Here is a 13,398-nt window from a genome sequence, read left to right as displayed (position 1 = left end):
TAAATAATTTTACAAACTAATGGATCAGATCAAATTGCAAAATAGAAAGAGTTATAAAAATTATATCTTGTCACTACTTTATAAAAAATCGTTAGATATGAATATATTAAATACCTGTAACACGATTATAGAGATGTTTCAGAAATATCTACAATCGAATAAATAATTTTACAAACTAATAGATCAGATCAAATTGCAAAATAGAAAGAGTTATAAAAATTATATATTCTGTCATCACTTTATGAAAAATCGTTAGATATGAATATGTTAAATACTTATAACAAGATTGTGACCATCATAACTAAAGAAATTCAATCTTCTCATAATGATGATTAAAACAATTAAATTAATGTAGATTATATCAGTTTTTTACTTTATTTATTTTTTTAATTATAAGAGCATATTATATGACAATTTCTAAGAGATTCTTAGAATTTTATTTTCATAAAAATCCAAAACCAAATCATCAAAACAAAATGTACTTCATTATTAACTGAACTAATTCTAATTACAGAATAAACTTTTTCAATCTCTATTTTCAAAAATTGAAAGTTTACCCAGACCAGTCTAACATTCTAGTCCGAACTATAATGTTCAGAATAAAGTTGCATATAATTAAATTTCCAAAAAAAAAAAAATGAAAACATCGATAATGTGAATTTAAATTGAGATAATTTCACTTTAATTACTTCATGCTCATGACAAGTTTGTTTATAAGCATCATTGATTCATGATGCAAAAGAAGTAAAACATTCTTTCAACTCTTAAAATGTTTATAACATGAATTTATGTCCGTCACAAAAATCAAAAAGCAAAGATTTGATTTTACACAAGCAATTAATAATACAGCATAGGGTGCAACAGCAAAATTCAATAGCATTTTTACTCATAAGGGTTCCTAAAATTTTTCAAGAGGTCGGGAATATCGTACCCAAGCATGTCGTCAACAGCTTGTATCATCTTAGGCTTCAATTTCTCAAACTTATCAATGTTGTATCCACCCAAAACCTCCTTAAAATGTTCCACATTTGGAAAATCACCAGCTGGTAGATGAAATTCTCGTTGAACCTGTTTGTTTTGTGCAAGTTTCAGAAATGAATTATGAATACTTAACACAAAAAGTAGCAGATATGATTGGATGACTCCCAGAAATTCAACGAAATGCATTTACAAATTAATATTTAGTTCAGTTAAGAAATTATATAAATTTTATCAGAGGATAAAAAAATTTCCGTATAAAATTTCTTGTGTAACTAAATCAGTGTATTTCAAATTCTATAAAAAATTATGAAATTTTGCATATATTGTTCTCATTCCATATAAACTTCAAATAAGGTCAATTTCTGTCATCAAAAGAGAATTTTCACCGCCTTCTAACCAAACAAAGTTTCATCTTCTAAATGAATTCAACTAAGTTTTTGAATTTATTCCAAACCCTAAGTAAAGTAACAATAGATAAAAGTAATAGGAGAGATTTGCCAACCTTGCCAAATTCATCTTCAAGATTGTCAACGAGTCGCTGTTGAGCTTTAGCCTTTCCCATCATGGCAGGCATCTCCTTCTTAAGGTGACTAATTATGTAAGCATGGATCTTGGCAGCTCTAGTGCGCTTCACAAATTCATTGATCTGCAAAATGCAAATATCAAGACCTTCACTTCATATACATAAGAATAAATTGAAAGCAAATCAAAAGATTGTCACTTACTCGACGGTCGCAGGCCTTCTTTGGTATATTTACTAAGTCCATGAGAAGGTCATTTTGCTCCTTCTCAAATAGATCTTTTCCAATAGGTCCAACAGCATCTTCATTAATAGGTTTGTCATTGAAGGACCTAGGGAGGGAAAAGGAAATGGTACTTTAGATTGCAAGTGACTTAAAAACGAGAAAAGCAATTTTCCTGGCGAAGTGAATCTATGAATCAGAATTAAAAAATTAGATAATTAAATAATCTGTTACTTAATCTATTATTCTATTTGCAAACAACACTGCTCTTATAAAGTGCTATAAATAGCACACAGATGTTTGTTAATAGAACACCCAAGAAGACTTATACATAAACTGCAACAAAGAATAATGGTCTGACAAACACTAAGAATGGAGGTGTCATTCCCAAGCATTTACTACTTGTTTTAACCATATGATGTACATCTAGGGAATGATTCAGATAAACATGACGGATGCATATAAGTAATAGACAAAATAGTCATGGGGAAGGAAATTTCTAACTCATTGTGCAAAGAAGTCATCTCAAATAAGAGCATACCCGATATAAACACGCACCACTTCTGGAGTATTTAGAACTTTCCCAAGTGACCACATCAAGGCTCCATAAACTCTCATTAACTAAATGTGTGAAAGGAAAAAAAAATGTAAATTAGATTTTTTTTTTTTTTGACAAAAAAGATTAGTTGAACTCATTACCTGTTGAGTATCAACTTGGTCTGCTTTGTTCAAAACAACACGTATCTTATCATCATTGCCACGCAAAGATGCAATTACTCGCTTGAATTCATCACTGATATCAAGTTTATGGGGATCAAATAAAAGAAGAATCATATCACATTTAGCTGCAAACCATGAAATCACGCCCGTGAAATCATAGCTCCTCTGTGTTCTCTGTTTTTCTCCTGACAGAACCCCGGGAGTGTCCACAAAAGTAATTTGATCCAACAGCTGCAAACATAAAAAGGTTGATTATAATAACAATGAATTAGATAACAAACTTGGCTATAATAACACAACTCTGCAGAAGTCCTCACTGGATGTGGCATTTGGGAACACTCAAATTTTGATAAAAATGCTCCTCCAAAAGTTGTCAGGCCTTTGAATGGCATATCAGCATGAACAGCAATAGTGTTTCCAGGTATTGTCCTTTCATCAGGTCCAGACTGATGAAGAAATCACAAAATTGAACACTCATGTAAATAAAAAGAAAAGTATCACAGAAATTGTTTTGTTATTTAAATTTCGTATAACAAAGAGCACATAGTACTTAAAAGGACATTTTTCTTAGTGTGCTTATTAACAAAATGAGTTTCCTAATATTACCACATTAAACTCTGCTGCTGTGAACCTCTTTAAGAAAACTGTGCAAATTAAAATGTTTTGAAACAATAGATTGTCATTCTGTTCATCCCGAAACTCCTGGAAGCTGCTTAGATGCTATGAGCTAACACATTTTACACTTCCTAAAACACAAGACCCAGGGTGTGATAGTACAAATCAAGTTTGCAATTGTCTTCTGACTGTTAAAGTAACTTTACCAACACTGATTTCGTGTATTGAAGCTCAGAAGAATATCAGTTATCTTGGAAAAAACTGATGAGTGTCAATGTGACTGACAAAAATAGAAAATAATCAACAAATAGAATGTAATTAAAAAAAAATTACTCTGCACTAGTGTATCTACTTAAATATCTTAAGAAAAGAAAATGGCGGCAAGAAGACAACTTGGACATACCATTACAACAACAAATCTATCAGTAGTCGGTTCCGGTCCTATATGAGCTCCTGCCAATCAGATGAAAAAGGTTTGAATTTTTATAGCAAACTAGACAGGAAAAAACTAGAGGAAAAAAAAAAAGAATATAATCATTTAGCTAACCTGGGTAGTCACTTCTCAGCAGATGTTTTATAAATGTTGTTTTCCCAGTTGAGTACTGACCCAAAAGCATAACCATTGGCTTTGCGTCAAAATCACTGTTTGTCTGCAGAAAAATGAAAAACGAATCACCTCTCGTAGCATGGAATATAGCTTGCTTAGAGAAAGAAACCATACCCATTCTCTACAAATTATTAGTTTTAGAAAATGAACCAACAAGACAAAATTTAAGATAGCAGGCTAATGAAATTAGTAGATTTGCTCGATCCACTCACCAACAATGGAGATACAAAATCATTAAAACGATAGGTAACTTCCAGAGGCTTTAGCTTTTCAATATACAATCTCTTCAAACCATCTATTATTGATGTAACTGCACTTGGAGGTATCTGAAGGAAACAAACAAGAATTAGGTAACCCATCAGAAAATAAACTGAATTGCGGATATGTTCCTCAAAAAACATAGAAAAAGATGAGTGTAAAATCAAGAAGGAAATAAATCTACAGAATAAGCGACCTCTATTGCCTTGGTGGGTTAGAATACTCAAATAGTTAACTCCACAATAAAGGGTTAGAAGGTGGTCAAAATATGAAGGGAAAGAAAATGAAAAAGTCTAGGTTCCTCCATCACCAGACAATGAAACACGAGCCTAACCTTCTTTGTAGTTTTTGAAGTAAACCATTGAGTTGATGATGAGTTTTGTGGCTGAGCAGCTCCTGCTACAATGCAGTGGATTAATTTAGTAGAAAATGGCAAATTAAACCATGTGCAGTGCATGACAAAGAGATAGAGAATTGTCTGACCATTCATTCCAGACTCATGATTTGTTGTTGAGCTCTTATTTTTCTGGGAAATGAAAAGGAGAGCAAAAGGTTAATGAAATTAACAATTTCATCCCAACAGCAAAACCATGCAAATTTAAGGCAATGATTAAGAAATGCTTACAACTGCTAACTCTTCCATCCCTTCCATCAGTGGAAGTTGAATATCATCTATATTGACAACAAATAAGCCATGCATTTAAAATGGGAAAAAACAGCGAAAAGAGAAAATAAACGTTCATATTACATTTGAAGGACCAGAAAGTAAATCACAAGAATAGGTTTATTGTTAACTTTTCGAGGGTCACCACCAAAGAGGTTGAGATCCTCAAATTCATTGACATCCAGAGGAAATGAGTCTCCCACGCATATAGTCATGCTTCAACTCAATTCTAAATATCTGAGACCGAAGAAATAGGAAACAACTGTTCACACTTGCCTGAACTGCTGAGACCATCGGCTGTAATTTCGGTCCCTGCTTGTGCGAGAGAAATAAGCTGCAAATTCAACGGCCAGCCAAATGAAGTTTCATTTGAAGAAATCAGCGTAAGCACAATAGAAGAATACCGCGTGTCTTTTCACTACAAACCTGCATCGCAGTAATGAACTCTGCCAAACCTAAAAACCCCTGCCTCTTAGAATCTGCAATCGCCCAAACCTAGATGAAAAGAAGAAAAACATGAAAAGCATGAGTTTAACCAATCATAACCAATCATGTGCTATAGCGAAAAAATCCTACTAAAAAGAGAGAGAATCAGAACTCAGAAACAGTACAATTAGATCTCCATGATACGGCTAATCAGGTTACTGAACAGTGAATACACATGTTTAGGTGGAAAAAAACCGAAGCACACAAGCAGATTTAGTCCAAAAACAACTTTATTGATTATTAATCAACAAACCAAAAGTAAAGAGACATTGCTCCTAAAAACTAAACATATTGACTCAACATATATACTAAATTAATATGAAAATCGATCAAAGTCATAGTTCAGTTGGCCAAAACAAATACTAAAAGTGAAAGTAGAAAATCAACCAATAGCCTAAAAATGACCGAGTTTTCAAAGTGTTCAAGTACCTGCTTGAGTTCCTGCCGGGAGAGCTTCGACAGAGCAAAGAACTTCGTGGCATCGTTTCCAGTAACACGGCCATCTCCATCTAGTAAAGGCACGAATAAAACTTAATTAGTACTTTACGGTTAACCAATTAAACAAAGACGGAATGATTTTCAACTTTTTGTAGATTAATGAAGCTAAAAATAAACTGCAAAGCAAAGGAAAATGTTAACCTGAATCGGCGATGTTGAACCATTCCTTGTAGATCTTCTGATGCTCCTTCGAGCAAGTAAGGATCGGGCCTGGTGATATTTCCATGTGAACAGTGACAGAGAAGTTCAGTTTCAAATTCAGAAGTCCAAGGAAGAAGAAGAAGAAGAAGATAAATATGCTTTTGAAATTTGAAAGGGAAAATAGAAGAGAATTAATTAATGATCATTTTCATTTTCCTTTTTAGCTATTGGCGCTCGAGGAAATTGTTATTTCCAAGGTTCCATTTCATTTACATGCAAGGGAACGGTCTTTAAATACGACACCGTTCTCCCTCAGTTCTGTACTTTTCAAATCCGCGTTTAAAAGGAGGACCCATGTCTGAACCGCTCTTTCTCAGATCCAAAACGGCAGTGTTTTTCGCCCGTTGTCAAAGGAGTGAAAACGACATCGTCTGGTCTCTTGCTTAACATGCCCATTTGAATCGATGTTAAAAGAACGACATCGTTTTATGCTTCGTTTAACTATGTCTATTTGAATTGATTTTGAAGCCATGAGATTTTCATGCTTCGTCTTCAAGGAAATTTCAGAATTAGTCTGATAATGAGATGAACAAAATTATTATTATCCATAAACTGTAAATGGATATGTGGGCCTGTGATAATTCATGATTATGTTATAGATTTAATAATAAATATTAAAACAATAAAAAAGCAATAAAATACAAAGTCAACAATTAAAATACTATTTACCTTTTATATTTTTCAAAAACATATATTTTTAGTTTTTAATTTTGCTTTTATGAAAAAAAAAATATCGGGTAAAATTAAATTATGAAAGATATTTTTAATATAAAATATGATATTATATTTTATTAATTATGTAATAAATTCAATAATAAATGTTAAAAATAGCATTTGCTTTCTGTATTTAACAATGTAATTTTTTAACTTTTGATTTCATTTTTAATTAAAAGATGAAAAAACTTGTTAACTAATGTCATTGTATATAAGTATTTATGCAAGTATATCCCTGCATAAAAGATTAAGAAAATATAATTTTTTACATTATTTATTGGCAAAAAATTATATACACTGTTCTTTACATATTTATGAGTTACAATAACTGCCCTTACTTCCAAATAACTGCTCTACAGGAGCAAAAAGAGCTCTTGTTAAGCCCTAAGCTCTAACCTAATTTCAGCTTAGTACAGTCAGTCCAACAGATGGAGGAAAATGAATTTCAAGCAGCTCTCACCAAAGTGAAATTAAACCTGAAAGGAAAAGTTTGCAGTGAAATGTCATTTGCATAGGTAATAATGTGTAAATAATGTAGCAACTACCTATATTTACAACAAAATTGAATCTAATTCGATCGATATAAACATGAAAAATCACCTGATGACAGGCTTTTTTGCAGTTACGCATGCAGCAGACTTCGGTTGTTGAGTAGACTGTTTTTATTTCCCAACAGAAGAGAGAAAAACGAAGTCAGATGTGAGTCATCATATACGGATTTTGGGACGAGCTATAGTAATTGATCACACGACAAACGAAAACTGACACAGTCTGAACAAAATGATTTACTATGCATCCAACCAGCAAAAAGAAAAAAGAAGAACCAATTTAGATCCAGCAGCCTTAAAGTTTTTCATGAAATCTGATTTCACCCATCTTTGTTTATTCCCATTCTGTTATTATATTCCGTAAAATTGATTGCTTAACATGTAGTTTGATCATAATTTTCATATATAATTTACAATCCAACGATTTCCGATTCATTTATTTGACGTTAAACTGATAGCTGGCATGTAGTTCGATCATAATTTTCATAATTCAACAATGTGACTACTTTTAGGTAGTTTTTTGAAGTGATGTAGGATAGAAACTATAAATTCTCCACATTTGAATTGAACATTGAGGTCTCCTTCCAAAATTTTTCTTATTTCTACTTTCTTCTTATTCCTATTTGGTAGAACTAAAATTTTGAGCAAAAAGTAGCAAAAAAATTAAATTATTTAAACAGAAAATTAGTTTTGTTCACGTCAAAACAGTAAGAAAGTTTGCTGGTACCTCAAGTTCCTCTGGTTCTGTGTTCTTCAAAATATTAGAGCATAGGCTGGCTCCTTTCTCTGCAGTTCCTTCTAACGTTCTAGTCAATGACTCCGACAAATCCACTGTACAGCTTGTAGCAAAATTCTGGACTTGAGTTCTTGATCCTGCATCATCTTTCACCTTCTCAACTTCTTTAGAGGAAGCTTGCTGGCAAGTAAGCAAAATCTTCTCTGCTTCAGATGAACCAGATAAAGCGCTCATCGAGGTCAGGCATTCAGCAGAAGAACTACCAACTTTGAGATGTTCTACAGGAACACCATGAGCAATATCCAAGTAGCCATTTCCATTAACTTCACATCCCCCTCTTGGTATAGCCTCTTCTACCAATTTTGCATCTTCATTTTTTGTTGCAAAGTCAGATTTTCTCAAATTACAGCTGGTACTACCTTCATCACGCTTTCTTTTCTTCCCATTAGCAGCCCCATAAACCTTTTTGGTCTTATTTATTGGCTGCACCCCACCAGGGAAGACAAAATCAGGGATGTTTCTGCGTGTTGTGTGACTTATTGTGATCCCCATTCCAGGTTTCCATAAGGTAAAAGTTCGCAGACAGTGCTTAAATTCCTCAATGGTTAACCTTAAGTCAAAATATTGACCTTCCTGAACAGAAGTTTCTTGTCTCCTTATACCCATGAAGTAAGAACTGTTGAATGACCTTGATTTGTCTGAGAAGTTGCCCGGGTGAGGACAGCATTGAAGCGTTGCACATGTGTTCCTCTCAATCTAGATTAAAAATTATACATAACAGTGAGAGATAATATAAAGGTTTGAACAGCCTAACAGAAAGAAGCAAGAGAAATTTTCCACCTTTAGAATTAATAAACGAAGCCGAGATTCAACCCAGCCTTTCCAGATCTTTAAGTCATCATCGTTCCTGGCAGTCACGTCTATATGCAGATAATTCTTGAATGCTTCAAAAAAAGGGAAAGGCTCAAAGAGAGTAGTCCAACAAGTTTCCTTTGCTGCCAGAGCCTATGATTATTGTACAAATAGGAGGTTAACAAGTCTTGCTAAAAGACTGAATGATATAAATTATAAGCAACAATATGTTCAGACATGAAGAGTATTACAACTAAATGGAACTGAAAGGTGCAGAAATGGTAAAAATATAAAATTATATTGAGTAGCAGAAGCAAAATGAAAACAAACAGCTCATGTTTAACACAGACAACAAAAACAGTATAGTCTAGGATTCCATAATATTGTAACATACCATAGGAAAACCATACCTCACAAATTTCATTGCCCCTCTGAAATTCTTTTTGCATGATGCCAAACGTGCTTGATGATACATTGTAACTCGAGTTCATGCATGGATACGCAGGAGTTATTATCGGCATTAAATGTTTCCTGTCCTGGAGATTTCTTGTTGGATCCCAAACTTTATGACTGAGGCTTCCTTCTTGTATAGGGCACAGCATGACTGGATTAGGCCACCGCCATTGTGAGAAGACTTTGAAGAACTTGGAAATCAAAACACTGGGAAGTGCATTTGGGTAGAGTTGGCAGACACGAGCAACTAGCAATGCCCAATTTATTCCACCAAGAAATCCTATGACCTGATGGATACTTATAAAAGTGAGTGCAAACATCTAACTAAGAACCCCAAAAGGGGGGAAAAATAAGATCAAGCTAAAATCTTAACCATATGATTAAATTTCCTTACATTAGAATAAATTCCACGCTGCTTTGCCCAAAACTTCACACATCTCAAGGTAGTACGGAAATTCTGGATGGAACAACATCAAAAGACAAATAAGTAAACCCTATAAACCTTGATTGCATATCAGGAAATAACAAATTTATGTATGCTACCCATGCCTGTTTTGCAACAGCTCTACCTGAATGTTTGGAACCAATCGCAAAATCTGGTCAGTGACCCTGCATCCATTAAGGCTGCGTATTGTCTGCTCATCCACATTTCGTAGTATTGAATCATAAGAAATATCCAAGTCCTGCAACAGTAATGTACAAAATGATTCATGATCTAAATTATCAAACTAGTAAGAAGTTTAGGAAAGAGGACATGTATTTAAATTCAGCAGAAGTCAAATAATGAAAGAAACCAACTGATTTATATTAGATAACAGAAGAATAGAAAAGTAAAGTGACCCCCAGACAGGATAATCATAACTAAGTTGACAAGGGACTTGTTTAGAGAAGCACTGAAAAACAAAAGCAGTCAAATGAAAATAAAACTATTTTTGATCAAATTACTCAAGAGAGTTTGTTAGCTCATCCAAATATGGATCCACCAACCAAATGAAAGTTTGCATGTTATCTTTTATCATCAACCTGTTAATCATTCAGTCTGCACTTGGATTTCTCAAACATCAATACAAAGATAGTGTATTCGATAAGAGAATTAGTAACACCTTATTCTTTGAGGAAAAATGAATCACATAAAATAGCATTATAGACACTAAAGTTACAAATTTCCCAAAATTATTATTTAAATTAATTGACAAAACAAAATTAATTAGTTCATATAATAATAAGATAAAATTATGTAGCAATAAAAATTATAAAATTTTAACGTCTACAAATATAAAACAAGAGACCTTTCTCCTACCCACCCATATCTCATATAAATATTGTTACGGAATTGCTACAGCAATAAATGCATAAACAAATACTCACTTCAGGAATAGTCCAGAGCTCCAGTTTTGCATAAAGGAGATCAATAGAAATGCCGTTGAACTTAATATTCATTACAGGAACATGAGCATCAGGCACAGGGTGCAATTCTTCTACTTCAGGCATTTTTGCAAGAATCCCATATAGATTGCCAAAAAAATCTTCCTGCAAAAAATGCAAATAAGATATTATTAGCTAACACATCTAATTTCATCAAGATAATTATGAACGTAAATGTTCATATCTTACATTTCGAGTGACATATCTGGGCCCTATGCATAGCATATCAATATCTGCCCCAGGACCATGAACCTGTTGCAAAACATAAATTCATTAGGTAAGAAGCTTTTGAAAACAAAACCAAATGCATAAGCAGAATTCGAAGTTCAAACATACTCCCAATCGGTAAGAGCCAAAGGTAAAAATCTTCGCATTAGCTTCCTCAACCAGCTGCTCATTAAATTCCTTGTTGATGCAGATCTCTTTCACCCAATCTTTCACAATCTGGTCAATTTCACAGATTAGACATGATAAAAAAACAGAAAAGATTAAAGAATGCAACAAATGAACCAAAAAACAAACCTGGTTCATCCTTCCCATGACCTCCTCCCTTCTAGCAGTCTCTTCCACACTTTCATACGATCCCACATTTTCCAGAAACTGATCATGTAAAATTAAATTATATAAATAGAACACATTTAGCTGCATGAAAATTATACATAAACTGAACATATAAAACAGCTTAGATGTTTAAAAAATCATTTTTTGGACCTGAGAATTCAAGATTAGAGAGGGTCATTGTTGCAGGTTACCCATTACATGCCCCATATCCATACACATCTCAGCCAGCATATTTTACTCATATTAAAGTACCTCTATAAAACAGGGTATTTTATATATTGTGTTATGCTAGGATTTTAACTTTCTACAAATTGTTTTTTATAGAAACTTTCTACAAACATCTTCCCACCCTCTCCTCTTCCAAATTTCCACCTGTTTCCCACCATAGTTTCTCAATCCAGATCTTATCATAACTGTCTGTTACAATCCATATTCAACACAGAGTTTACCATATAATGCTATATTTTCTACCGAACCAAACATAAACATAGACAGGAACACTTTAATATTCATACTAAATCTTTCACAGAACCGAAATTAACTATGAAACGATCATCATGTATGAGAGACTGACCTTTTCCAGTTCATAATTTCTAGTCCGATCGAGCTCAGTTGGACCCGCAGTAGATATTGGCTCCGTCAGTCCCATCCTTGATTCCTTGGTGGCCGAAGAAACACCCATCTTCTCCCTTCTAGAAATATTATTAAACTAATATTTTTCTTCAGCGCAATTCAGGTAAGTACAATGAATACCGTTATTTCTTATTTTTTTAGTCAATTTCTTTTCTTTGGAAAAACCTTTTCTTTCTTTTTTTTGGTAAATATTTCTTCTTTTTTTTCAGCGAAAGCCGTTCTTTCTTCCGTTTCTTGGTAAAATTCGTTTACTTTTTTCTTCTATTTATATTAATCTTTAAAAATGTGACAATTCTTTCTCGTATTTGATAATCAGGAGAGATCTCAATATGTTAAGTCAGGATAACAGATAAAAAGAACAATGAAATATCTCCAAATTACAATAAGAAAAACAGTATCCCAAATACAGACATCAAAAGCTCAAATATCGCAAGAATAATTCCAAATTTTACAACAAAGAATTCAAGAAATCTCGTTCTTCCTCTATGTACCGCACGACGCAAACTTGAATTGAACAAAACCCTGTTCTTGAGAGTCACCTTGAATCCAACAAAACCCCAGAGTCACCTTGAACGGAACAAAACCCTAGACTCGAGTCACCTTGAATCGAACATAAAGCAAGAATTGAGAATCACCTTGAACTGGTTAAAACTTTAGCGCCAAAGTGCTTGCAGACGGCTTCTCAATGAATCAGGAAGAATAAACCGAAACAAGCAAATCTCCTCTCCTTATTCCTCGTGGACGAAAGAACTAGTGGACTTATACCGCGAAAACAACAGAATCGACCTTGTTAATTTCTTAGTGGAAGGCTTAGAAATTAACGATCGCCGTTCAGAGCTCGAACCCAGAATACAAGAAAATCAAGAAACTTAGGAGAGAAGAAATAGAAAAAAGAGAAGAAACGAGCGGTGAGTTGATGGTGACGAATATATATAGGAAATCACCTGGTATTTCCTTGTTAACTATTGGCGCTCCGTTTCACTACATGCAAGGAAACTGTCTTTAATACGACACCGTTCGCCGCCAACTCTCTACTTTTCAAATCCGCGTTTAAAATACGACCCGTGTCTGAGCCGCCATTTGTCAGATCCAAAACGGCAGTGGTTTTCACTTGTTGCGATGGGACTGAAAACGACATCGTTTTGTCTCTTGTTTTTTAACATGCGTATCTGAATCGATCTTAAAAGAACGACATCGTTTTATGTCTCGTTTAATACGTCCACTTGAATTGATTTTTGGAGCCATGAGATTTTTCATGTTTCATGTTCAAGGGAATTTCATAATTAGTCTGATATTTTAATATAAATAGTAAAAGATATTTTCAATATAAAATATAATATTATATTTAATTAATTATATTATAAATTTGGATCAGATAATCCTCTTTCATCCCATAAAAACAAGTCATGACTACAATAAAATTCAAATGTTTGGATCTCAAACAATCACGACTTAAATTACTTATTTTATAAATTTGTTGTCTCATTAAATTTAAATTATTCAATAAACAAGTTACCGAATTAAATAATATATTTTTACATCACGCATTACGTTTTCACATTCTAAATATAATAGATTCTCCAAAATTTATCTAACTAATATTTTTTTTCTTCAATAAGAATATACAGCATCGACTAGCTATGAAAAAATAGGAATAGAATTATCGCTAATAAGCATTTGCACAAGTATATATATCCTCTGCA

At 33.4% G+C, this 13,398-nt stretch overlaps 2 protein-coding genes across 3 annotated transcripts; both read right to left on the bottom strand.

Moving 5' to 3' along the window:
* Positions 1 to 655: 655 nt before the first annotated feature.
* Positions 656 to 5,968, bottom strand: LOC110821348 (EH domain-containing protein 2). Of its 2 annotated transcripts, none has more exons than XM_022051152.2 (16): positions 5,714 to 5,968; positions 5,504 to 5,583; positions 5,015 to 5,083; positions 4,865 to 4,922; positions 4,550 to 4,596; positions 4,408 to 4,450; positions 4,259 to 4,323; positions 3,879 to 3,992; positions 3,607 to 3,709; positions 3,463 to 3,512; positions 2,762 to 2,890; positions 2,424 to 2,675; positions 2,266 to 2,345; positions 1,707 to 1,833; positions 1,484 to 1,627; positions 656 to 1,068 (listed from the first exon to the last, which is right to left on the bottom strand). In XM_022051152.2, the coding sequence occupies exons 1-16, from the start codon at positions 5,796 to 5,798 to the stop codon at positions 883 to 885; spliced, it is 1,632 nt and encodes a 543-aa protein (XP_021906844.1). In that variant the 5' UTR covers positions 5,799 to 5,968; the 3' UTR covers positions 656 to 882. The 2 variants fall into 2 exon arrangements, with proteins under 2 accessions (XP_021906844.1, XP_021906852.1); XM_022051160.2 differs by having other exon boundaries at positions 4,259 to 4,320.
* Positions 5,969 to 6,734: 766 nt separating this feature from the next.
* LOC110821342 (nuclear poly(A) polymerase 1-like) lies at positions 6,735 to 12,694 on the bottom strand. Its single transcript, XM_022051140.2, has 12 exons — positions 11,637 to 12,694; positions 11,024 to 11,101; positions 10,838 to 10,945; positions 10,691 to 10,753; positions 10,445 to 10,606; positions 9,646 to 9,759; positions 9,471 to 9,533; positions 9,034 to 9,363; positions 8,612 to 8,776; positions 7,763 to 8,527; positions 7,088 to 7,143; positions 6,735 to 6,963 (listed from the first exon to the last, which is right to left on the bottom strand). Exons 1-12 carry the CDS (start codon positions 11,742 to 11,744, stop codon positions 6,933 to 6,935), a joined length of 2,043 nt encoding a protein of 680 aa, XP_021906832.1. The 5' UTR covers positions 11,745 to 12,694; the 3' UTR covers positions 6,735 to 6,932.
* Positions 12,695 to 13,398: the final 704 nt, after the last annotated feature.

This window comes from Carica papaya, chromosome 7, assembly GCF_054855325.1.
Source record: "Carica papaya isolate Zhongbai chromosome 7, ASM5485532v1, whole genome shotgun sequence".
NCBI classification, from domain to species: Eukaryota; Viridiplantae; Streptophyta; class Magnoliopsida; order Brassicales; family Caricaceae; genus Carica; species Carica papaya.
Note: the sequence above shows the minus strand (reverse complement) of the source record. Positions and strands in the feature narration are given on the sequence as shown.

Coding starts and splice junctions, on each gene's coding strand:
- LOC110821348 (XM_022051152.2), bottom strand. CDS start 5,798: ATGGAAATATCACCAGGCCCGATCCTTACTTGCTCGAAGGAGCATCAG. Junction 3,513..3,606: donor GCTGAGAAGTGACTACCCAG/GTTAGCTAAATG, acceptor TCTGATTGGCAG/GAGCTCATATAGGACCGGAA. Junction 1,628..1,706: donor AGAAGGCCTGCGACCGTCGA/GTAAGTGACAAT, acceptor TGCATTTTGCAG/ATCAATGAATTTGTGAAGCG.
- LOC110821342 (XM_022051140.2), bottom strand. CDS start 11,744: ATGGGTGTTTCTTCGGCCACCAAGGAATCAAGGATGGGACTGACGGAG. Junction 10,754..10,837: donor TTGGCTCTTACCGATTGGGA/GTATGTTTGAAC, acceptor GTTTTGCAACAG/GTTCATGGTCCTGGGGCAGA. Junction 8,777..9,033: donor GGGGCAATGAAATTTGTGAG/GTATGGTTTTCC, acceptor CAATAATCATAG/GCTCTGGCAGCAAAGGAAAC.